The sequence below is a fragment of the Trifolium pratense genome, linkage group LG3 (genome assembly GCF_020283565.1).
Source record: "Trifolium pratense cultivar HEN17-A07 linkage group LG3, ARS_RC_1.1, whole genome shotgun sequence".
Classification (NCBI taxonomy): Eukaryota; Viridiplantae; Streptophyta; class Magnoliopsida; order Fabales; family Fabaceae; genus Trifolium; species Trifolium pratense.
In genome coordinates this window covers 13,761,629-13,785,356 of record NC_060061.1, presented here as the reverse complement: position 1 = coordinate 13,785,356, position 23,728 = coordinate 13,761,629, and the positions used below count along the sequence as shown (strand labels likewise).

Below are 23,728 nucleotides of genomic sequence, written 5' to 3'. Positions count from 1 at the left end.
TAGAAGACGAGTTGACCTAAAAATCTTAACGATATTCAATCCAATATCATAAGTCTTAGTTAGTAGAATAATTGATTTAAAAATTCTTTTTTAGATTAAATCTGGTATAATAAATCTTAATTAGTCAAATGATTTGCCTAGATTTTTTTAACGATGTTCAATCCGCTATAATAAATCTTAATTAGTAGAATAATTGATATGAAAATTCTTGGCTAGGTTCAACGCAGTATAAAAAGTCTAATTTAGTAGACAAATAAAAAGTCTTAACATGGTTTAATTTGGTATAAGAAATGTTAATTTGGTATAATAATTGGTCTAAAATTCTTAACTAAGTTCAACACGGCATAAAAAGTCTAAATTATTATAGGAATTGACCTCACAATTTTTTATTTTTTTGTTTACAATGGAGCAGACGATCGAATTCAAGACTTTATGCCTACTATCTAAATCCCTCACCACTACACCAAATTCTTAATGAGGTTAAATCTGGTATAATAAGTCATAATAGTCTAATAATGAACCTAAAAAGTCTTAATTAGGTACAACGTGGTATAAAAACTCCAAATTAGCAAACAAATTGACCTAAAAAGCCTTAATGTTGTTCAATCTGGTATCATTTATCTTAATTAGTAAAATAATTCACCTCAAAACTCATAACCAGGTTCAACGCAGTATAAAAAATCTAAATTAGTAGATGAATTTACTTAAAAAGTCTTAACGATGTTTAATTCGGTAACATAAGTCTTAATTAGTACAATAATTGACCTAAAAATTTTTAGTTAGGTTAAATCTATTATATAATAAGTCTTAATTAGTATAATAATTTACATAACATCCTAAATTGGGTTCAATCCAGTGTCATGTTTCTTAATTAGTAGAATAATTAACCTAAAAATTCTTAGCTAGGTTCAATGTAGTATAAAAAGTCTAAATTAGCATACAAATAAAAAGCCTAACGTGATTCAATATGGTATAAGAAGTCTTGATTAGTCGAATAATTGATTTAAAAAGTTTTAACTAGGTTCAACGTGGTATAAAAAGTCTAAATTAGTATACGAATTGACCTAAAAATTCTTAACGAGGTTAAAATCGGTATAATAAGTTTTTAATAGTTTATAATTAACCTAAAAAGTCTTAACTAGATTCAACACGGTATAAAAAGTTTAAATTAGTATACAATTGACCTAAAAATTCTTAACGAAGTTAAACCCGGTATAATAAGTCTTTAATAGTTTAATAATTAACCTAAAAAGTCTTAACTAGATTCAACGCAAGTAAATTAAATTACGTTCTTTAATTTTTTAATAATTAACCTAAAAGTATCAAATTATGTTCCTTTTTCCTAATTCTTGTGGGTAAATTAAAAAATGTAAGTTAATATTTCATCATAATTTATTTATTTTTTGAAAATTCAGTATCCGGCCCAAGGACCGACTAATTCAATGGGACCAATTCTACTGCCCACTTGTGGCGGCCCCGTTTAAAGCCAAAGCTGTTTTTTCTTTTTACTATGTATGAACTAATTAACCCACCGAAATTGGCACCAAGAAGAATCAAACCTATAACCTTGAGAGAAGTACACTCCAAGGTCCCAAGCCAACACAACTAGGTCAACTCAAGTTCATCATAATATTTTATCATAATTAATCATATATAAACATAATAAAAATTTAAGTTCACTATGTTCAATATAATTAATTACCATCATCATCACAGATTTTAAACTCTTAATATACTATAATTTTGCATAACTAAAGATGTTGTTTGTGGTTCACAAGTACTAACTCAACGGACAAAAATTGCCAAAATTGTACGTCATGATCGGGTTTCGAACCCCGACACTCTCATTTGTGTGTGTAAATTTATGATATTTAATTTGTGATTTTGTCTATGTAAAAAAAATATATTATTTGTGGATACTCCCTATTAATTAAAATTATATAAATCATGTTGATATTTAATTTAAAATAATTAAACTGCAAAGTAAGTTATTAATTCTAGCAAAGCAAAAAATATACAGAACGTAAAGAAGCAATAAAGATTACTTTAATGCATCATCTTGTAAAATTTTGTAAGCAGCCAAGCGGATAAGTTATACACTTGTATTCACAGGTACTGGGTTCGAAACTTCTTGTTGTCAAAAATACGTTTTTTTTTAAAAAAATTTGCATCTTCAACCTCCAGACGGGTCAGAATGACCCGTTGAAACCTATACGATCCGAAAATTGTAAAATACGATTTCAAAGGTCTTTAACACCAGAAACCCAATATTTTACCCAGATAATCATTAATCTAATATTTCCATATGATTCAATATTTTTTCTGCATCTAAAAGAGTCATAATCTGATATCCAAATTTTAAAAGAACAAGCAAAACCCAAATTTTAAGAATCCAAACATATGAAAACTAAATTTTTTCAGATTTAGAGATTTGTAGAAGAAGAATAGTGATGAGTGGATTTATGAACTGCATATATGTCGAAACCGTGAAAAAGAATACAAGGTTTTTTTTTTTCATTGAAGAAATACAAGGTGTGGATATATGTTTTTTTCTCTCCGTATATGTTTTGTTTATTATGATGCATTAGTGAAGAAATACAAGGTGTGGAATGAAAAGTGAATAATAGAAAATATAAGGGTTATATTGGTCATGGACAAATTTTAATTACTACAAATCAAGTGGGCATTACTATAAAAAAAAAATTAATCTGAAGAACACTACACCCTCAGGTTCCCAGTAATGCATCATGATCATTACTTATTTTATTAATAAATCTGACGGCTAAAAGGTCCTTTCCCATGATGGGAGACCTACATCCCTTTCCCATTCTAGCCAGCGCCTCTAATGAAGGCGCTGGCTACCATGCTAAATGAAAACAGATATTTTCATGCTAAATGGAAGTCACTTTTACATAGCCATATGATACAAGAAAATGTATACTAAGCCAATAAATACAAACTCACTACTAGAAAATAATTCAATTAAGACGGAATTTTGTGACGGAAATTTTTTCCGTCCCAAAATAATTAAATCGGGACGAAATTTGCAACGGTTTTCTGTCACGAGTATTTTTTTAAAAACTTTTTAATAGTTCGGGACGGAATTTATATTCTGTCTCCAATTCGAGACGGATTGATATTTCTGTCATAAAGTTGGGACGGATGGTTTTATTTCCATCTCATATTTAAGACAATTTTTATTTTATTTCAAAATTTAGTGAAAAAAATAAGGGGGAATATTGGCGCCTAATTATTAGATTCTTTTAAAAAATAAAATAAAAATAATAGTTTCCTGTCAAAAAAAAATAATTGTTTTTTTTAAACAAAAAAATAAAATAATTGTTAGTAGTAGTAAATCAATGTACCAAAAAAAATAAAAATCAAGTGTTGTTAGATTATTTTTTTTTTGAATAAAAGTGTTGTTAGTAGAATAGAATAAAGGTTTTCTTTATACCAAAAAGAAAGAATTAAGGTTTCTTCTAGTCTGTTCAACTCAATCGCCATTCCTTCAGATTAGGAAACCTAAATCCCTTCATTTGACGAAGTCTCTGTCGTCCCTCGTCTCAACTCAAGCGCTCTCTTCTTCGAACTCTCTGCGTTCAATCTTCTGGAGATCTAACTCATCTGCATTTGTCTTCAATCAAGGTATGTGATTCTCTTTTTTCTTTACTCTAATCCTCTTATCCCTGATTCTCTCTTTGGTGTTTTCCCCTTCAGTTTTGTGTTTTCCCCCTTCAATTTCGCGGCCATTCCTTCAATTTCTCCGGTCAGTTCACCAAAACCCTAATCTCAAATCCATTACCGTGATGAAAGTAAGAGCATCTAATGAAGTCCGTGTTTTATATTTTTGCATTTTCAAAATCGAAGTGAGTTGTTTGATAACATTGTTGAACAGGTTGCAATTGGGAATGAGCGGTGGTGGGGAGGAGGAATTCACGGCCCATGGTTTGTTTGACCTTATGATTAGGGTTTGGAGAGAAGATGCTCAAAGAAGTTTCTTCTTTCCATTTTCTAACTTATATTACTATTTTGTTAATTTACTTTCTTTTCTTTTTTTTGTATATAGTTCTAACATAATACTAGTATAGTATTCTTAATAACTCATAAGTTTCCTATTCTGATTTTAGTTTTTTTGTTGATTATGTTGTTTTAGATTAAGCAAAGCTCATGTCTTAGTCTATGGAATGAATGGAACAAATAGATGAAGTAAAGCTATAAGTTGTCTATATGGTACTTCAATTCTTACTTACCTTGTTCCCTTATTATGATTTTTCTATGTTTTATCACTTATGTGTATGATGATAAAAATTTCACCTTCATTATCATTAACACCTTTGATGTAAGTACTTAAACCAAACCCTTCAATGATTTTCTTTTTTATGATTGACATAATGGTGCATGCAAAGTAATTCGCATGATATATAATTCATATTTTCTTGTATTGTATGAATTACATAGTTGTGAGGGTCTGGTGTCGAGTTGGATTTGATCTGATTCATAGTCATAATCATAGTCCAGTACTCAAGTGGATTTCTCATCTTGTATGTGACTATATATCTGTGAGGGTTTGATGTGGTATATTGGTGATGGTGGACGTAAAGATTGAAGCTGAACATCCATAGCTCTAGAATTAGAAACAGAATCATGAGTGAAACATGAAGGCCAACCCTTAAGAACTCGAGGACCCCATAAATCACTTATAGCTGTTAATTGAACAATACAAGTCCACAATATCACCGATGTAGTAGCACGAATCATCCATAGTTTCATTCTACCCTTACCTGAACCCGAACCAGAACCAAGTTTATCCTTTTGTACCTTCAAACCCATCCAACCCAAATCTTGCCACCTGTTATTGTTACTCTCCGGCTTACACATCTTTACCCCAAACAGACCCTAACCAGCAATATGGTATAACAAACTTATTACATAGCCATATGATACAAGAAAATGTATACTAAGCCAATAAATACAATATATACTACCACTAAAACACCGCATCACAAAATTGTTATTGTTCCTCTTGATACCATATATGTAACTAATTATCTAAAATTATATTATTTACTCCACAAAAAAGGAAGAACGAGTAGAATGTCTGAAGTGTTGGTATGGAAGCGTATCTGCCACCAACAAGTAGAAAAGCCCCATTACACCAGTGTGCTCTTTGGTGTTGTTGTAGAAAGATTCTAGAGTTAAAGTTTCACCATTGATTATCTTAACAGAACCTGGTTTAGGATAACAAGTGGACATTCCTACAATATAGCCTGCTTCATTCCCTGCTTCATTTCCATTTCCATAACTTGGTGTTGAAGAGCATATAACCCTCCCATCCTGAAAACATAACCCATAATTTCACTAAATTACTATATAATTAAAGTGTTACTAATGACAATTTTACGGTTGTTTATGAGAGGATTTGAATTTTTCCCTCAAAGTTACAAATTCAAAGTCTTACGACTAAGTTGACATCAAATATTTACGAATGATTTTAAGTTGTCACTATTGCAAATTACCTGTCCATATAGAGTTGATCCAATTCCACCTGAATGTTGATGAGCAACACCATATATCACATAGCCACCAGTTTGTTGCCGAACACTTGTCCTCTTCACATGAACACAACCATTGCCCTCCTTATGGTCTGTGCTGCAGGACTCAACTTGGTACTCAACCTGAAACAAATAAACCCACTTTCCTCACTATATACACAACAAAGTAATGGACTAGTGTTATGTTTTAGAGTTGCATTCATGCCATCAATGACTGTTGGATCAAGATTGGATGGTCCTAGATTTCAACCTCAGTATTTTTTTTTTTTAAAACAATCAAAATCTGTATATTTTGTGGATTGTATGATCGATCCAACATTCACTGATATATCAACCACATAAATGCAGGGTATCTCAACTACACATAATCCATTTCCACAAAGTACATGTTTCTTGATGAACTCTTTTACCTTGCAATCATGATCTGAGTTCACTTCTTCTGAATTATCTGATAGTTTCATATTATCAGTAACATCAATTATATATATCTTAACAGGCACAATAAAATCATCCCAATCAACCCATTTCACAGTGTATTTTAGGTAGAGACTTCTCTTTGGTCCCTCAAAACCTTCCTTCAACTTGCATTGTGTAGAATCATAACAGCATGACAAACCTCCTTTATAATCTGGCCTAATAGACTTTCCATGTGCATCCACCGTAACATTATAAAGCTCACATTTACACTCAGTGCACCCTAACTTATCCTCCGCACCGCGTGTATCAACGGCATGAACATTAACCAACCATTTCTCCTCAAACCCTTCTGGAACCTCTGCAGGATTACCTATCTCTATACCAAAAGGATCCGGAATATCTGTTGCCGTTCCTCGTGTTTCGGAACCAAGGCCAAAGTACTGTGGAATAACAGTTCCCTGACATATGCCACTGTTCCTCAGAAGAACATGATCAGAGTTTTGAAGCAGCCTGTGGCTATCATTTTCTGTGTGTGTGACAAGTTTACGTTGATGATATTTTGCAACAGCCCAATGATGGAGATAGGTTTCATGCAGAGGTATAGGATTACCAGCTTCATCAACTACTTCAGCATCGAAACTCTTGAGTGCTACATGACCTCTTGGAAAATCAATATCATAATAATATCTATTGCTAACTGATCCAGGTCCTAGCTCAAATTTAGGGGACAAAAAAACAGCTGATTTTATCTTAGCTTCAGTCTTCACAAAAGAACTTGAGCATGGTGTGCTCAACAACAGCACAAGTATTGACAGTGAAAATACCAACTCTCTAGGTACAAACCACATATTGATCTGTCAGACAAATGTTTATCAGTAATTAGTAACTAATTATTGAGTAAAAGGATATTAAACAGCAGATTATGAAAAATGTATTGTCTTCATCAAACTCACTTACATGCCAGTACAATAATATTCTGCAATTAAATGGCGGTCCAGTGGGCCAGATACTGGTGCTGAAAACCAAAAAATATAAATGAGTATAATAATCAAAAGGTAAATATTGCAAAGTAGTGTTTTCTTAGGAAACCTCTGAAGAATTGAATTAAGATACAAAGTAAACAAGCATGAACAGAGTTTGCAAATTGCACAGCAAAGGGCAAGTGAATATAATGTGAGATCCATTCACCAAATAAACTACACAAATAAGCATGAAAAAGAATAGTTTGAACACAATCATGATCAAGGTTTTAAATCACAGTCATGTTATGATGCAGCTAAATACTGTTGATGCAAGCAGCTTCAATTGCAATCACAACAGACATTAAAAAAAATAATGTTATGATTAGAATTGTTGTCACAGACTTTTTTTTTTTACTAACAGAACAGAACATTTTAGAAACCCTAATTATAACATAAACTGATGACCTATGAAGCCAAAATACTTGATACGATACGGATACAACACGGATATAGCGATACCGTAAAATCTGAAGATTTAAGATACTACATAGCCAAGATACTTTAATAAAAAATTAAATTAAAATAAAATATTCACTACTTATTTATTTCTTTGCATAAGTTGTTTCGTATAAGCTAGAAAATTAGTGAATCCGAAGGGGCCCAAAGTATAGAAGTTGATGACACCAAATTAAGATATTGGATCATTTGAAACAGACATGAATTGCAAAACTATAAATTTTGAGGAAAATAAAGAAACAATATGAAACATCAACAAGTGTAAGAGATTGCGTACCTGGAAAAGATTGACGAGAAAGTTAGATATGAATGAAAGTAGATTGATTCGGTTATTTATAGATGAAGACGGAATAAAAATGAACGTGTGAGAACAGGCCACATGAGAAATTGAGAACGTTTTTCACAACCTTTCATTTTTATATTTTTTATTTTTTATCAAAAGTGGCTAAATGTGAAACAACAACAACAAGAAACAAAAAAAAGTCACAGCCTTTCATTTCATTTCACACTCGAGATGGAAAGTTTTCAGTCCTAATTAGAAACTCGTATTCATTTGGTTCTTTCTTCATTTGGATTCGAGACACAAATATTTTACGGGGATCCGTCTAATCTGATTTGGAGGTCCGTTTTAACATTAAGTGGTTTCAGCCCCTCTGATCGCAGTTGTGTGGATGGAACGGTGGTTCTCCTACCAAATCCGGCGCCAAAATGATTAATATTTGTAAGTTCAATTTTGAACAACTTTATTATTTTCTCCATCCTGTCTTTCTTTATTATTTTTGTCCTGGAGGGAAAATATTATGGAACAATTGTTTATTTGAGTCATCTAACATGATTTCCCCCTTTTAACTGATCTCAGTATTTGCTTTAGATAACATGGTTAAGCAAAACTGAGCTGTAGGAATCGAATGAATAGTTATTTAAGGACCAAAGGTATCAAATTCAAATCCATCATTGTAGTGCAAAAAATGAAGGTACGTAATGTATATTATATAATTCATAACCCCCATCATATTGTTACTTCCTCTATTGTTAATTTGGAAAATGAACATGCACCTTGAATTCAATATCAGGTCATCCCATAAAATGTCTCTATGTAACTGAGGAAGTAACAACGGCTAGAGACTAGAGTTGAGACGAAGTTGCAACCGGAGGGCGCAGCAATGATAGAGCTGTGAATGAAGATGCAGAGGCGGCCGATGAAGAAATGGCGGTGAGGAGTCGATGGAAAAGGAAGCGAATGCGTTCACAATTTGGCGAAGAGTGGCAGACAACTGACTTGTTCCGTAAGGAAGCCACACCTGTGGGGAACCTATGCTTGTTCCGTAGGAACTTTACAAGTTTGTTTTAAGAGAGATGATCTTTTAATTAAGCAACTTCATAACATAAGCAACATTAGCTAACTCACAATTCCTAATTTTAAACCAAACATGGTTTGTCCATATCCATTGCCTAAAATTTGTGATGTGTAACATCAAAATAAATAAAAATGGCTAATGAGTTATAAGTATTCTAATGAATAAGATATATTCTTCATAATAAATGGAAATCCCATATTTTAGGCATATCAATATGCTACATTGTACAACAAACATATCACATAGCCATATCCATATGATACAAGAAAGAGTGGATGAATCCAAAAATACAAACTAAACAATTACAGGAAACTAGAGCCTAGAGGATATGCCCACATCTTGTTTTTCTCCTATAGCTAGCTAAATACAGATAGAAAGTGTAATCATCCAATTAAACTTTCCAATCTTGTCTTTATTCCTCTTGATCAATCATATAGTATTTTGATATCATCGATGCCACTCCATTTATATTTACCATATAATAGTAACTAGTTATCTAGAAATATATTATTTACATCCATAATAAATGAAGAACGTGTAGAATGTCTGAAGTGTTGGTACGAGAGTTGTTCTGCTACTAAAAAGTAGAAAAGCCCCATTACTCCAGCGTGTTCCTTGGTGCTATTGTAGATAGATTCTAGAGTTAAAGTTTCACCATCAATTATTTTGACAGAACCTGGTTTAGGATAACAAGTGGACATTCCTACAATGTACCCTGCTTCATTTCCGGCATCATTTCCATTTCCATAAGTTGGTATAGATGAACATATAACCCTTCCGTCCTGAAAACATAATATCCACAAATTTCACTACTTTACAATGTTTAACTTCTTGATCAAAATTTAAAGTCGCAGAACAACAACCCTAGTACAAAAGTAAACATACAAAAAACGTAAACAGAGAACACATGATATTTGATCAATTAGACAATTCCATAGTTACCTTTGAATTAATTCATACCTGTAAAAAGTGATATCTAAATTGTACAATTGTTCTAAAAAAGATTTGAACTCTATCTATTAAAGTTACAAAGTTAAAGTCTTACCATAATAATTGTAACTTGTAACTATTATAAATTACCTGTCCATATAGAGTTGATCCAATTCCACCCGAATGTTGATGAGCAACACCATATATCACATAGCCACCAATTTGTAGTGGGAGACTTGTCCTCTTCACATGAACACAACTATTTGCCTCATTATGGTCTGCATTGCAAGCTTCAACTATATAATCAATCTGAAACAAAGAAATATGTGTTGCTCACTATAAAATTCCCAATAAAGTAATTTATTAGTGTTGCATGTTTTTGAGTCAAATTGAGATTGAAACAAAAAAACTATAATGGATTCATTTACCAAATGTTTCTTGATGAATTCATTTACCTTGCAATTATGGTCTGAATTCATTCCTTTTGAATAATCTGATAGTTTCAAAGTATCAGTCACATCAATTATATATATCTTAACAGGCACTATAAAATCATCCCAATCAACCCATTCCACAGTGTATTTCAGGTAAAGACTTCTCTTTGAACCCACAAAACCATCCTTCAACTTACACTGTGTATGATCATAACAACATACCAAACCTCCTTTATAATCTGGCCTAATAGACCTTCCATGTGAATCCACCGTAACATTATAAAGGTCACACTTACATTCAGTGCACCCTAACTTATCCTCCACACCGCGTGTATCAATTGCATGAACATTAACCAACCATTTCTCCTCGAACCCTTCCGGAATCTCTGCAGGATTCCCTATTTCTATTCCAAAAGGATCCGGAATATCGGTCGCTGTTCCTCGTGTTTCGGATCCAAGACCAAAGTATTGTGGAAGAGTATTTCCCTGACATAAGCCACTGTTCCTAACAGTATTATTCCACTGCAAGTTTGCTTTACTTTGATGGTATCTTACAACAAGCCAATGATGGAGATAAGTTTCATGAAGAGGTATAGGATTACCAGCTGCATCAACAACTTCAGCATTGAAACTCTTGATTGCTACATGACCTCTTGGAAAATCAATATCATAATAAATTCCATTAACAACTGATCCAGGTCCTAGCTCAAATTTGGGGGACAAAAAAACAGCTGATTTTATCTTAGCTTCAGTCTTCAGAATTGTACCTGAGCATGATGTGCTCAACAACAGAAGAAGTATTGCAAGTGAAAATACAAAATTTTCAGACATAGAAGTAGAACACATGTTGATCTGTTAGCAAAAGAACACAGTTGGGGTTTGTTTGTTTGTTAAGGAGAAATTTAGAGTTTGTCGGTATCAAATGGTAGATTTAACTTATATTTATAGATCAATGAATGAATGAAAGTGAAGTAATTAAAAAAAAAATCATGTTCTGTTGTTTCCTAGTAGGTAACACTCATCAATAGGTTCGTTGCAAAATTTAAGTATGCACAGGAAAAACGTTTTTTTTTTTTTTTTTTTTGGTACATGGAAAAACGTTTAACTTACTGTGAGATCTTACACTACTTGTTGACAATTTAAGGATATTTAAGTCACTTCATATGCATATGACAAATTATCAATGGGTCCTAGTTTGTCTAGCGGAAACAGTTTCAAAATCAAACACAATATAATTAAAATTATTTTGTCCGGTCTCTTATTTTTTAGCAGATCAAATTCACAAATTTTACTTCATTTAATCTAACCTTAATTTTGTGTAACAGGAAATAAGTATTAGGAATTAAGTAGTTTATTTTAAATAATTTATTTTATGTCATTTTACATTTTTATCCTTTAGGGTTGTATTTAAAGGCATCGTGCCTCACTTTGAGAATCAACCAATAGTCAACAAAATTATTTTCTTCTCTCAAACTCTCTCATTCAATATTATGCTTGCATAATCTTTCTTATTTGTACGAGTTCTATTCAATTCATTAGAATTCCTACTTTGAGACCCGGTTCTATCGGTTTCGTCCCTAAAATCTATTTTTCCGTTACATTTTGCGACCTTAATTATAACTTATAAGTAAATATTTCACTCATTTAATAACCGGTTAAATACATTGGTGTTATTCAATAAATCTATAAAAAAGAAGTGACAAAATTACGCCATCGGTCATTTATCTTATTTATTTCTAATAGATTTGTCATGTATCTTTTTTTTTAAAAAAAAACTGATCACCTATCTTGATAAATGTGCACAATTTAATCTTTTATCATATTTATTTATAATATATTCATCTATTATCTTATTTATTTGTAACATATTCGTCCTTTATCTTTTTTCTTTTCCCACACATGTCATTTATCTTTATAAATGTGCACAACTTAATTTTTTATCTTATTTATTTGTAACATAATGAAATGTTTGAAACATGGAACATGGGTGTTCTTGCGAGCTATGAAGCACCGACACCTCTATGATTAGGCGTGTCGCGGTGTCCGACACACGTATGACACTCGTACGACACGTGTCGGATAGCTCAGATCGGTGTCCATAAAAACTCAATTTTTCAATAAATAACTTGCTCAACTTAGATTTACATGTATATATTTTGACTCTCAATTTATATTTTTTATAAATATGTAGCGGTGTTGGTGTTCTATATTTTTTACAATAGCTTGCGAGTATATTTGGAAAGACACTAAAGGTTGGATTCTAAATGTTAGTGGTTAAGTCGAATGTTGGATATACAAGAGAAGTGACTCATGAACCAATACCTTAAACTTTTGTATAGAGATACGACGTCTCCCTCTCTTGTGATCCTGGAGTAATAACTCATTGTTACTTTCGACGCTCCCTAAACTCTCCAATAAATGGTATCAAAATTGTGGTTCGATAGTGTTTATAAAATTTGGTCACCTCTCTCCTTACAAGCAGATTTTATAAGATCGAATTAGACTCAACTTAAATTCTAACAAAACCCTTTGATTGTTACTATGTCTGCATTCTGCAGATGTCCTGTTATTCTTCTGGACTGCCTTAATCTCATGACTTGTGTGAGAATTAACTACAAGAGAATAGTAAAAATATGCTAATAATAACAAGCATGGCTTGAATGTGGTTGAACACTTCTGGCTTGAATATATTGAGCATTTACCACTCTTTACCTATGCATCATAATTTTTTGTAGAACAACTTTAAAAAAATTTCAGTATAATCTTGAAGGCCGTTCTCTTTATTTATTTAGCAAATCCTTGAATATTAATATTGGTTACTCAAAGGCTAATATTTAGATATAATTTATCTCAATTTAAGGCATGTGCATCATGAGTCAATGGATATATCTTTTTTTAACTTCTGAGTCTTGTCATACATTACCTGTGTATATATAGTGTATATCTATCTGTCTGATTTAAGGGGCTATAAAATATTTATGCCAGGATCCTGTTTGTTACACTACACAGTAAGATTACTACAGATGCTAAATTAGTGTTTCAGATCAGAGATTAGTTCTATAAAAATGTGTTAATCTATTACTATCACTTTCTACCCTTGAGGCCTTGACAAATGAGTTCATTCTCACTATTGAAATGAGAGGAAGTGACGGCGACCAGAGTTGAGGCGAAGTTACAAACGTAGGGAGCAGCGACGGTTGAGCTATGAACGAGGAAGCAAATGTGGGTGCACAATTTTGCCAAGGGTGGCAGACAACTGACTTGTTCCAAAAGGAAGCCACACCTGTGGCAGGACCCTATACTTGTTCCATAGCCACTTTGCATGTATGTTTCAAGAGAAAAGATCTTTTAAGTAACTTCAGGACATAATCAACATTAGCTACTCACAATTCCTAATATTAAACCTAAACATGGTTTGTCCATATCCATTGCCTAAAATTTGTGATGTGTAACATCAAAATAAATAAAAATGGCTAATGGGTTATAAGTGTTCTAATGAAACAGAAATATTCTTCATAATAAATGGAAATCCCATTATTTTAAGCATATCAATATGCTTTTTTTTTTTTGAAACATAAGCATATCAATATGCTACATTGTACAACAAACATACCACATAGCCATATCCATATGATACCAGAAAGAGTGGATGAATACAAAAATACAAACTAAACAATTACAGGAAACTAGAGGATAGAATGTCTAAAGTGCTGGTATATGGGAGTTGTTCGGCTACTAAAAGGTAGAAAAGCCCCATTACTCCAGTGTGTTCCTTGGTGTTATTGTAGATAGATTCTAGAGTTAAAGTTTCACCATCGATTATCTTGACAGAACCTGGTTGAGGATAACAAGTGGACATTCCTACAATGTGCCCTACTTCATTTCCTGCTTCATTCCCATTTCCATAAATTGGTATAGATGAACATATAACCCTCCCGTCCTGAAAACATAATCCACAAATTTCACAAAACAAGCTACTGCACAATGTTTAACTACTTGATCAAAGGTAAAAGTACTAGAAAACAACCCTGGTACAAAAGTAAACATTTGAAAAACGACCAAGTATTGAAGTTACAAACTCAAAGTCTTACCACTACCAAATATTTAAGAATGACAATAAGTTGTAACTATTGCAAATTACCTGTCCATATAGAGTTGATCCAATTCCGCCCGAATGTTGATGAGCAACCCCATAGATCACATAGCCACCTGTTTGAAATGGGAGATTTGTCCTCTTTACATGAACACAACCATTTTCCTCCTTGTGGTCTGTACTGCATGATTCTACTTGATACTCAACCTGAAACCAAAAAAAATTCCATGTTGCTTACTATAATACCCAACAAAGTAGAGTTTTAGAGTTAAATAGAGATTTAGACAAACAAACTACATATATAGTTGAGAGACTCGACATTCACACAATCAGTACACCGGTAGCCGTTGGATCGAGATTGGACCATCATAGATTCCAAGTGCGGTATTTTGGATTTTCAAACAATCAAAATCATATATTTTGGGAAATGTCCGATTTTTATCCAACAGTCACTGGTGCATTGAATACGTGAAAGCAGGGTATCCCAACTACACTGAACCCATTTCAACTAACCAAATGTTTCTTGATAAATTCATTTACCTTGCAATTATGATCTGAGTTCGTTCCTTTTGAATCATCTGATAGTTTCAAAGTATCAGTCACATCAAGTACATATATCTTAACAGGCACTATATAATCATCCCAATCAATCCATTTCACTTTGTATCTTAAGTAGAGGCTTCTCTTTGGACCCTCAAAACCTTCCTTCAGCTTGCACTGTGTATGATCATAACAACATAACAAACCTCCTTTATAATCTGGTCTAATAGACCTTCCAGATTCATCGACTGTAACATTATAAAGGTCACACATACACTCGGTGCACCCTGATTTATCCTCTGCGCCGCGCGTATCAATAGCATGAATATTAACCAGCCATTTCTCCTCAAACTCTTCTGGAATCTCTGCAGGATTACCTATCTCTATTCCAAAAGGATCCGGAATATCAGTCGCCGTTCGTCGTGTTTCGGATCCAAGGCCAAAGTATTGTGCATAAATAGTTCCCTGACACATGCCACTGTTCCTAAAAGTATTTTTCAAATGCGAGTTTGCTTTACTTTGATGATATCTTACAACAAGCCAATGATGGAGATAAGTTTCATGGAGAGGTATAGGATTACCAGCTTCATCAACTACTTCAGCATCGAAACTCTTGATTGCTACATGACCTCTTGGAAAATCAATATCATAATAATATCTATTAACAACTGATCCAGGTCCTAGCTCAAATTTGGGGGATAAAAAAACAGCTGATTTTATCTTAGCTTCAGTCTTCAGAATAGAACCTGAGCATGATGTGCTCAACAACAGAAGAAGTATTGAAAGTGAAAATACAAAATTTCCAGACATAGAACACATGTTGACCTGTTAGCAAAATCTTGCAAGATAGTCCTCCCTGGAAGCCTTTAAAAAAGTGAATTAAACTACAAAATAAACAAAACAGATAATATCACCAAATAAACTAACTACACAAATAAGCATGAAAAAGACATAGTTTGAACAATATCATGATCATCAAGATTTTAAATTAGTCACATGGAAACTTATAAATACTGTTGAAGTTGATTCAGCTTCAATTGCAATCACAACTAGTCATGAAAATTTTGATGTTGTGACTACAATTGTTGTCACAGAACATAACATTTTTAAAACATAAACTTATGATCAAGCAACTTTGTTTTATATTAAAAAAAAAAAGTATAATTAGCAATATTAGATAGTGATTATAGAAACTAATGACCAAAAAGGATAGAGTATATGATCAAGAATAGATAGATGAGATTGCATACCTCAAGAAAGTCTGGAAAATGACAGAGTCTGGAAATTTAGAGTGTGTCGGTATTAAATAGTAGATAAGATAATGAATGAATGAATGCAAGTGTAGAGATTGTAATTCAATATTTTAAATTATCTTTTCTTTCCTTTTTGGGACACGTAGCCCTAAATCAAAAATGTTATTCAAATACAAATATCAAACAAATATACTACTCCGTCCCAAAATATAAGCAAAAGTAGGTCAACAAAAGTGAATGTATTTGGTCCAAATCTTTAACCAAATACATCAAGTTTCTCTGACCCATATTTGCTTATATTTTGGGACGGAGGGAGTACAACATACTTTTTATTTTTTTTAATATTTTTTGCATTTTTGAATTGCATAATGTGAGGGAAGAGAGAATGTGTCGTATTTTTATCTATAAATTTGTGTTGATATATCACTCCTCCCCCTAAATATATTTACCCGACTAAATTAATATATTTTAATAGCTTAAGCATTTTATTAAAAATAAATGGTATAATCAACTTCTGAGAATACCAATCGTCAGTTGGTTGGTTTAGTGGTGATTGGCGCTGAACTTGGTAGGAAGGATCGCGGTTCGATCCCCTGCAACTACGATCGAGAGGGGACTGGAACCACTTGATGCCAGAACTGACCCCCCGAACCAGATTAAACTGGTGGTGAAAAACCAAAAAATAATCAACTTCTGAGAATGTCTAAATTTTTTTTTTTAAGCAAAAATGAAAAGCATGACATCATAGTAAGTCATCGACATCCCAACTATGTTAGCACCTTAATGCACTATCACTCCTCTATCATCTAACAAAAATATACTTCATAATTTGTCTTATCCTTTTAACAATTACTGGTAATTATTCATTGACAATGATATGTTGGTGCTCCCATCCCACCTCTAAAAAAATTTCTCCATCTTCAAAAATATATAAGAAAATGACACAGAAAATGAGCTGGCTTACTCTATATTATTCTAAATACTAAATTTATCCGTTGAATTTTTTAAAATTCAGAACTACTTCACAAAGTGATATCTTACTATTTTTTTTTTTTTTTTAAGAAGCTAAATTAGCCCACTCAAATTGATGCCAGAGAGAATCGAACTTCAGACATCAAGAGGAACACACTCCCAAGCCAATACTAATGCACCAATCCAAGTGAGTTTTACGTATTTATTTTCTATATAGGAGCATAAGTGTCTTCACAAAATACTAATTCCTTTAGTTCAATTTTTCTACCCAACCAAACAAGCAAAGAGAACACTTATCTTTTCTTACCCAGTTTCTCTTTTCTCGAATACATAGGTGTTATTCAATAAATCTAAAAAAATGTGACAAAATTACACTAGGAGTTATTTATCTTTATTTATTTGCAATAGATTTTTTCTTTATCTTTTTTTTTCCCAAATTGATCACTTATTTTTATAAATGTGCACAACTAAATCTTTTATCATATTTGTTTGTAACATACTAGATTTCCCACCCGTGCGACGCACGGGGAAGAATTTGTTTATATGATATGGTTTTATATATCATTTGTTAATACAATCAATAAATAATTTCATATAATATCCCGATATCATTATAAATTAAATTAAATATAATAGGTGCAATTTCATATAATATCCCGATACAACCAACTAAATCTTTTTTTTTTTTTGGTCAGGCAACCAACTAAATCTTTTATCATATTTGTTTGTAACATATTCATCAATTATTTTATTTATTTATAACATATTCATCCTTTATCTTATTTTTTATCTCACACATGTCATTTATCTTTATAAATGTGTACGAATATTTCAGAGGGATGGGCTGCAATATTTCAATGTTCGGTCGTGAGGTAAGGAAAGTTTGACAAAAAATTATTCCCACCAAATATCGAACTCAGGTTCTCCTGAACAATCTATCCTTGAGGGAGCTAATTTACTCTATATTATCCAATAAACATGGATGTTCTTGCGAGTATATTTGGAAAGACACTAAATGTTGGATTTTAAATGTTAGTGGTTCAGTCGAATGTTGGATATAAAATGTTGCGAGTATATCAGAACTGTGGTTCTATAGTGTTTATAAAATTTGGACACCACTCTCCTTACAAGCCGATTTTATAAGATCGAATTAAACTCAACTCAAATTCTAACCAAACCCTTTGATTGATTGTTACTATGTCTGCACATGACCTGTTATTCTTTTGTACTGCCTTAATCTCATGACTTGTGTATATCTATCTTTCTGATTTAAGGGGCTATAAAATATTTATGCCAGGATCCTGTTTGTTACACTACACTGTAAGATTGTTTCAGATGCTAAATTAGCGTTTCAGATCAGAGATTAGTTCTATAAAAATGTGTTAACCTATTACTATCACTTTCTACCCTTGAGGCCTTGACAAATGAGTTTGTTCTGACTATTGAAACGAGAGAGACGAACATGGACAAAAACTAACCTAATTGAAATGCAATGGTGACAACTGAGGAAGTGACGGCGGCCAGAGTTGAGAGGAAGTTGCAAATGGAGGGAGCAGCGACGATGGAGCTATGAACGACGATGCACAGACGGACAATGAAGCAACGTCAGTGAGGAGTCAGTGGAAGATGGAAGAGGAAGTAAATGCGTTCGCAATTTGGCCAGGGGTGACAGACAACTAACTGAATATCTTCTGTTAAAATGTGTTTTCGGCAGTAGTGCAGCCACCCCCGTGGCCGGACCCTATACTTGTTGCATAGCCACTTTGCAAGTATGTTTCAAGAGAGATGATCTTTTAAGTAACTTCAGGACATAAACAACATTAGCTACTCACAATTCCTAATATTAAACCTAAACATGGTTTGTCCATATCCATTGCCTAAAATTTGTGAAGTGTAACATCAAAATAAATAAAAATGGCTAATGAGTTATAAGTACTCTAATGAAACAGATATATTCTTCATTATAAATGAAAATCCCCTTTACATTAAGAAACTATGGTCCAACAAACTTATCACATATCTATATCCATATATGATACTTATCACATAGCCATATAACATATTCATATATGACACAAGAAAGAGTTGATGAATCCAAAAATTCAAACTGTATATCACTAAAACTAGAGAATATGCTCACCTCTTGTTTAACTCCTATAGCTAGCTACATACAAAGAGAAAAAAGTGTAATTATCCAATTACACTTTCCAATCTTGTCTTTATTCCTCTCAAGTCTTAACCAACCATATAGTAATTTAATATCATGTCACTCCGCTTATATTACCATTTATTTACATCCATAAAAAATGAAGAACGAGTAGAATATCTAAAGTGTTGGTATGGGAGTTGTTCTGCAACCAATAAGTAGAACAGCCCCATTACTCCGGTGTGTTCTTTGGTGTTGTTGTAGTTAGACTCTAGAGTTAAAGTTTCACCATCGATTATCTTGACAGAACCTGGTTGAGGATAACAAGTGGACATTCCTACAATGTACCCTACTTCATTTCCTGCTTCATTCCCATTTCCATAAGTTGGTATAGATGAACATATAACCCTACCGTCCTGAAAACATAATTCACAAATTTCACAAAACAAGCTACTGCACAATGTTTAACTTCTTGATCAAAAGTAAAAGTACTAGAAAACAACCCTGGTACAAAAGTAAACAGATACGAAAAACGACCAAGTATTGAAGTTTCAAAGTCAAAGTCTTACCACTATCAAGTATTTAAGAATGACTATAAGTTATAAATATTGCAAATCACCTGTCCATATAGAGTCGATCCAATTCCACCTGAATGTTGATGAGCAACAGCATAGATCACATAGCCACCAGTTTGTAATGGGAGATTTGTCTTCATTACATGAACACAACCATTTTCCTCCTTGTTGTTTGTACTGCAAGATTCTACTTGATACTCATTCTGAAACCCAAAAAAAAACCATGTTGCTCACTATATAATACCCAACAAAGTAATGGATGTTTTAGAGTTAAATTCAGATTTAGACAAACAAACTACATATATAATTCCCTATAGTTTAGATACTCTACATTCACACAATCAGCAGACCAGTAACCGTATTGGATGATCAAAGATTCAAAGCGCGGTATTTTGGATTTTAAAACAATCAAAATCTATATATTTTGTGAATTGTCCGATTTTTATCCAACAGTCACTGGTGCATTGACTACGTGAAAGCCGTGTATCCCAACTACACAGAACCCATTTCAACAAACCAAATGTTTCTTGATGAACTCATTTACCTTGCAATTATGATCTGAGTTTGTTCCTTTTGAACCATCTGATAGTTTCAAAGTATCAGTCACATCAAATATATATATCTTAACAGGCACTATATAATCATCCCAATCAATCCATTTCACTGTGTATCTTAAGTAGAGGCTTCTCTTTGGACCCTCAAAACCTTCCTTCAGCTTGCACTGTGTATAATCATAACAACATAACAAACCTCCTTTATAATCTGGCCTAATAGACCTTCCATATGAATCCACCGTAACATTATAAAAGTCACACTTACACTCAGTACACCCTGATTTATCCTCTGCGCCACGCGTATCAATAGCATGAATATTAACCATCCATTTCTCCTCAAACCCTTCCGGAATCTCTGCAGGATTACCTATCTCAATTCCAAAAGGATCCGGAATATCAGTCGCTGTTCCTCGTGTTTCGGATCCAAGGCCAAAGTACTGTCCAAGACTATCTCCCTGACATATGCCACTGTTCCTAACATGAACTCTATCCGAGTATTTACTTTGATGATATCTTACAACAAGCCAATGATGGAGATAAGTTTCATGGAGAGGTACAGGAATACCAGCTTCATCAACTACTTCAGCATTGAAACTCTTGAGTGCTATATGACCTCTTGGAAAATCAATATCATAATAAAATCTATTGCTAACTGATCCAGGTCCTAGCTCAAATTTAGTGGACAAAAAAACAGCTGATTTTATCCTAGCTTCTGTCTTCAGAATTGAACCTGAGCATGATGTGCTCAACAACAGAAGAAGTATTGCAAGTGAAAATACAAAATTTCCAGACATAGAAGTAGAACACATGTTGATCTGTTAGCAAAATCTTTATTAGTAATTATTATTAATAAAACATTAAAGAGCCGATTGTGCTCATAAAATTCATTGACATGTAAAGTACAATTGAATTATTATGCAATTAAATGAGTATAATGATCAAAAGATAAATCTTGCAAAAAAGTCCTCTTAGGAAGCCTTTAAAGAATTGAAGTAAGCCAAAGAATAAACAAGATGTACAAAATTACTAACTACACAAATAAGCATGAAAAAGACATAGTTTGAACAAAATCATGATCATCAAGAATTTAAATCACACTCACATCGCAACGCAACTAAATACAGTTGGTGCAAGCGCAGCTTCAATTGCAATCACAACTACAGTTACTAAAAAATTTGATGTTGTGACTGAATACAATTGTGGTGACAGAAGAACAGAACACTTTAAAAACATTAATTATTATATGACATAACTTGTGACCAAACAAACTTGTTTTATATAAACAAAGTTTTTTTTTTTTTTCGTCAAGTAGCCACCCAGGATCCTGCACATATAGTGCGATGTCCCTACCAACTGAGTTAAGCTCACGAGCACATATAAACAAAGTTATAATTAGCAATATTAGATGGAGATTATAGAAACTAATGACCAAACAAAAAGGATAGAGTATTGTGCAAGTATATGATCAAGACTCAAGAATAGATAAATGAAAGTAAAAAGTAGTACTAATATAGAACTTAACACCAAACTGAGACATGTAAAAAGTGAAGAAAAATTGAAGGAACAGAAGCAATAGGCAACAAGAGGATGGAGAAGAGATTGTATACCTCAAGAGAGTCTGGAAAATGAGAGAATTGGAGTTTGTTTGTTTGTTTGAGAGTTTGAGGAGAAATTTAGAGTGTATTAAATAGTAGATTTTCACTAAAATTTATATGTGAATGAATGAATTAGGAGTTGCATTTTCTTTTCTTTCTTTTTGGGACACGTGGCAACTTTGTACCACACTCCAAACTAGTTTGTTCAGCCGACTAAACTATCAAATCAGTCTTTGTACCACACTCCAAAATAGTTTATTGATTTCGTGAATATTTGAAAAATCTCTTGGCGTTAGTGCTTAGAATTTCACTTTTTAAAATGAATAAGTGGTAGTATGGATCTCGAAACTCAGTTTCTATAATAATATATAATGTCCCTATCAACTGAGTTATACTCACAGTGATAAAAAATTAACGAGGAAAATAAATATACATTGAGAATATAAAATTATTTTATACTGTCAACTATATTTCTCGCCGCGTCACCCTAGTTAACTCTATTTTTTTGTAAGAAATGTAAAATTGAACTATTTTTATTAGTTGTCAATATGAAATTAATTTACACCGACGATGCATATCCTTTAAATTGTAATTTAATAATAATTAATGTATTTAATTTATATTATAATAATATATTAATACTTGCAAACTCATGTCAGTTATACAAAAGATCGAAAATAACGATATTTTATTAAAAAATAATTGTATAATCAACTTCTGAAATAATATATTTTATTTTCCTTTTCAATATACTTCATAATCTGTCTTATCCTTTTAACAATTACCCGTAATTGTTCACGTAAAAAACAATTACTAGCAATTGACAATGATATTTTGGTGTTCATGGTGCGGATTAAACACGGAAACCATTGGGTCAGCCATGACGTGTTACAGCTACACGGTACAGGAAAATGGTAATCTCTCCGGACATAAATATATGAAAAAATAATTGTTTACGCGTTGTTTAAGAAATTTAGTTAAGTATAGTTAATTTTATTGATTTAATGCAAAATATCAGTTAAGTTTACTATACTGTATTATCCTTTGAAAAGTGATTTATGTGTTGTAAATCACATAAACTTTTAAAAAGTAAAATGATTAAATAAGCGTATATTAGAAATATTACTATTAATTAGTTTAAAAGTAATTGACTTTTACTTATATTTGTGTCCAAAATTTGAATTATTTTTTTCTTATATTTGTGTCCGGCGGAGGGAGTAAAGTAAAGCAAAATGTTCAAAGTTCACTTCACAATCCAATATTACTTCACTGCTTCGGAAAAAAATCCAATATTACTTCAATTTTTAAGGTGAAACACATTGAAGGAGACATAAAAATAAAAAAGTTAATGGTAAGTGACATTAGATTATACTATAACACAAAGGATGTCTTTATTTTACTTTTTTTTGGTAAAATATGATTTCAATCCCTACTTTTATATTGAGTTTTGGTTTTCGTCCCTATACTTTAAAATTAATTTTTAGTTTTGGTTTTAGTCTCAAATGTTAAGTCAACTAACAGAAGTCCATGTGGCATCGAAATATTGAATTCCATTGATATGTGGCATCCTAAGTGGACTGCCACATCATTTTCTATTTTTTATTTATTTTTTAAAAAAATAATAAATTAAACTATTTAAAATAGAAAGGGATTAGGGTTCTCTTCTATAGCTCTCTCTCACTCGACAAGTCTTTATCTTAAAATTATAACCATAACAAAAAAAAAAGTTATAAATTATGCAAAAAGAAAATAACTTTTTCTTCATTTGTCTAAAGTCTTTATTTGAAAGATTTGTGTTTACTAATATTGTATTGAAGACATATATGTTAAA

The 23,728-nt window shown here is 32.4% G+C and overlaps 3 protein-coding genes, 1 long non-coding RNA gene and 1 pseudogene across 5 annotated transcripts; 1 reads left to right on the top strand and 4 right to left on the bottom strand.

The window, feature by feature from the left end:
- The first annotated feature begins 3,363 nt into the window (after nucleotides 1-3,363).
- LOC123918079 lies at nucleotides 3,364-8,950 on the top strand. The gene is made up of 7 exons (XR_006812687.1): nucleotides 3,364-3,645; nucleotides 3,718-3,812; nucleotides 3,896-3,945; nucleotides 4,154-4,230; nucleotides 5,901-8,168; nucleotides 8,307-8,421; nucleotides 8,521-8,950. It is a non-coding gene; the product is annotated as an uncharacterized LOC123918079 (long non-coding RNA).
- On the bottom strand, nucleotides 4,646-6,817 carry LOC123918077 (annotated as a pseudogene).
- A 26-nt stretch (nucleotides 8,951-8,976) lies between the features above and the next one.
- On the bottom strand, nucleotides 8,977-11,290 carry LOC123918078. Its single transcript, XM_045970019.1, has 3 exons — nucleotides 10,191-11,290; nucleotides 9,886-10,044; nucleotides 8,977-9,587 (listed from the first exon to the last, which is right to left on the bottom strand). Exons 1-3 carry the CDS (start codon nucleotides 11,013-11,015, stop codon nucleotides 9,294-9,296), a joined length of 1,278 nt encoding a protein of 425 aa, XP_045825975.1. The 5' UTR covers nucleotides 11,016-11,290; the 3' UTR covers nucleotides 8,977-9,293.
- Nucleotides 11,291-13,665: 2,375 nt separating this feature from the next.
- On the bottom strand, nucleotides 13,666-16,198 carry LOC123918076. Of its 2 annotated transcripts, none has more exons than XM_045970018.1 (4): nucleotides 16,053-16,198; nucleotides 14,803-15,686; nucleotides 14,311-14,469; nucleotides 13,666-14,109 (listed from the first exon to the last, which is right to left on the bottom strand). In XM_045970018.1, the coding sequence occupies exons 2-4, from the start codon at nucleotides 15,619-15,621 to the stop codon at nucleotides 13,846-13,848; spliced, it is 1,242 nt and encodes a 413-aa protein (XP_045825974.1). In that variant the 5' UTR covers nucleotides 15,622-15,686; nucleotides 16,053-16,198; the 3' UTR covers nucleotides 13,666-13,845. The 2 variants fall into 2 exon arrangements, with proteins under 2 accessions (XP_045825974.1, XP_045825973.1); XM_045970017.1 differs by having other exon boundaries at nucleotides 14,803-15,666; nucleotides 16,053-16,188.
- A 2,758-nt stretch (nucleotides 16,199-18,956) lies between these two features.
- Nucleotides 18,957-22,021, bottom strand: LOC123918075. Its single transcript, XM_045970015.1, has 4 exons — nucleotides 21,910-22,021; nucleotides 20,293-21,117; nucleotides 19,793-19,951; nucleotides 18,957-19,589 (listed from the first exon to the last, which is right to left on the bottom strand). The coding sequence occupies exons 2-4, from the start codon at nucleotides 21,109-21,111 to the stop codon at nucleotides 19,308-19,310; spliced, it is 1,260 nt and encodes a 419-aa protein (XP_045825971.1). The 5' UTR covers nucleotides 21,112-21,117; nucleotides 21,910-22,021; the 3' UTR covers nucleotides 18,957-19,307.
- Between the last annotated feature and the right edge of the window lie 1,707 nt (nucleotides 22,022-23,728).

What these genes read in the sequence shown, in the direction of transcription:
- LOC123918078 (XM_045970019.1), bottom strand. Translation starts at nt 11,015, where the DNA reads ATGTGTTCTACTTCTATGTCTGAAAATTTTGTATTTTCACTTGCAATA. An exon ending in ATTCAGACCATAATTGCAAG is followed by an intron (nt 10,045 to 10,190) that starts GTAAATGAATTC and finishes TCTTTGTTTCAG; the next exon opens with ATTGATTATATAGTTGAAGC. An exon ending in GATCAACTCTATATGGACAG is followed by an intron (nt 9,588 to 9,885) that starts GTAATTTATAAT and finishes TTATGTTTTCAG; the next exon opens with GACGGAAGGGTTATATGTTC.
- LOC123918076 (XM_045970018.1), bottom strand. Translation starts at nt 15,621, where the DNA reads ATGTGTTCTATGTCTGGAAATTTTGTATTTTCACTTTCAATACTTCTT. An exon ending in ACTCAGATCATAATTGCAAG is followed by an intron (nt 14,470 to 14,802) that starts GTAAATGAATTT and finishes TTTTGGTTTCAG; the next exon opens with GTTGAGTATCAAGTAGAATC. An exon ending in GATCAACTCTATATGGACAG is followed by an intron (nt 14,110 to 14,310) that starts GTAATTTGCAAT and finishes TTATGTTTTCAG; the next exon opens with GACGGGAGGGTTATATGTTC.
- LOC123918075 (XM_045970015.1), bottom strand. Translation starts at nt 21,111, where the DNA reads ATGTGTTCTACTTCTATGTCTGGAAATTTTGTATTTTCACTTGCAATA. An exon ending in ACTCAGATCATAATTGCAAG is followed by an intron (nt 19,952 to 20,292) that starts GTAAATGAGTTC and finishes TTTGGGTTTCAG; the next exon opens with AATGAGTATCAAGTAGAATC. An exon ending in GATCGACTCTATATGGACAG is followed by an intron (nt 19,590 to 19,792) that starts GTGATTTGCAAT and finishes TTATGTTTTCAG; the next exon opens with GACGGTAGGGTTATATGTTC.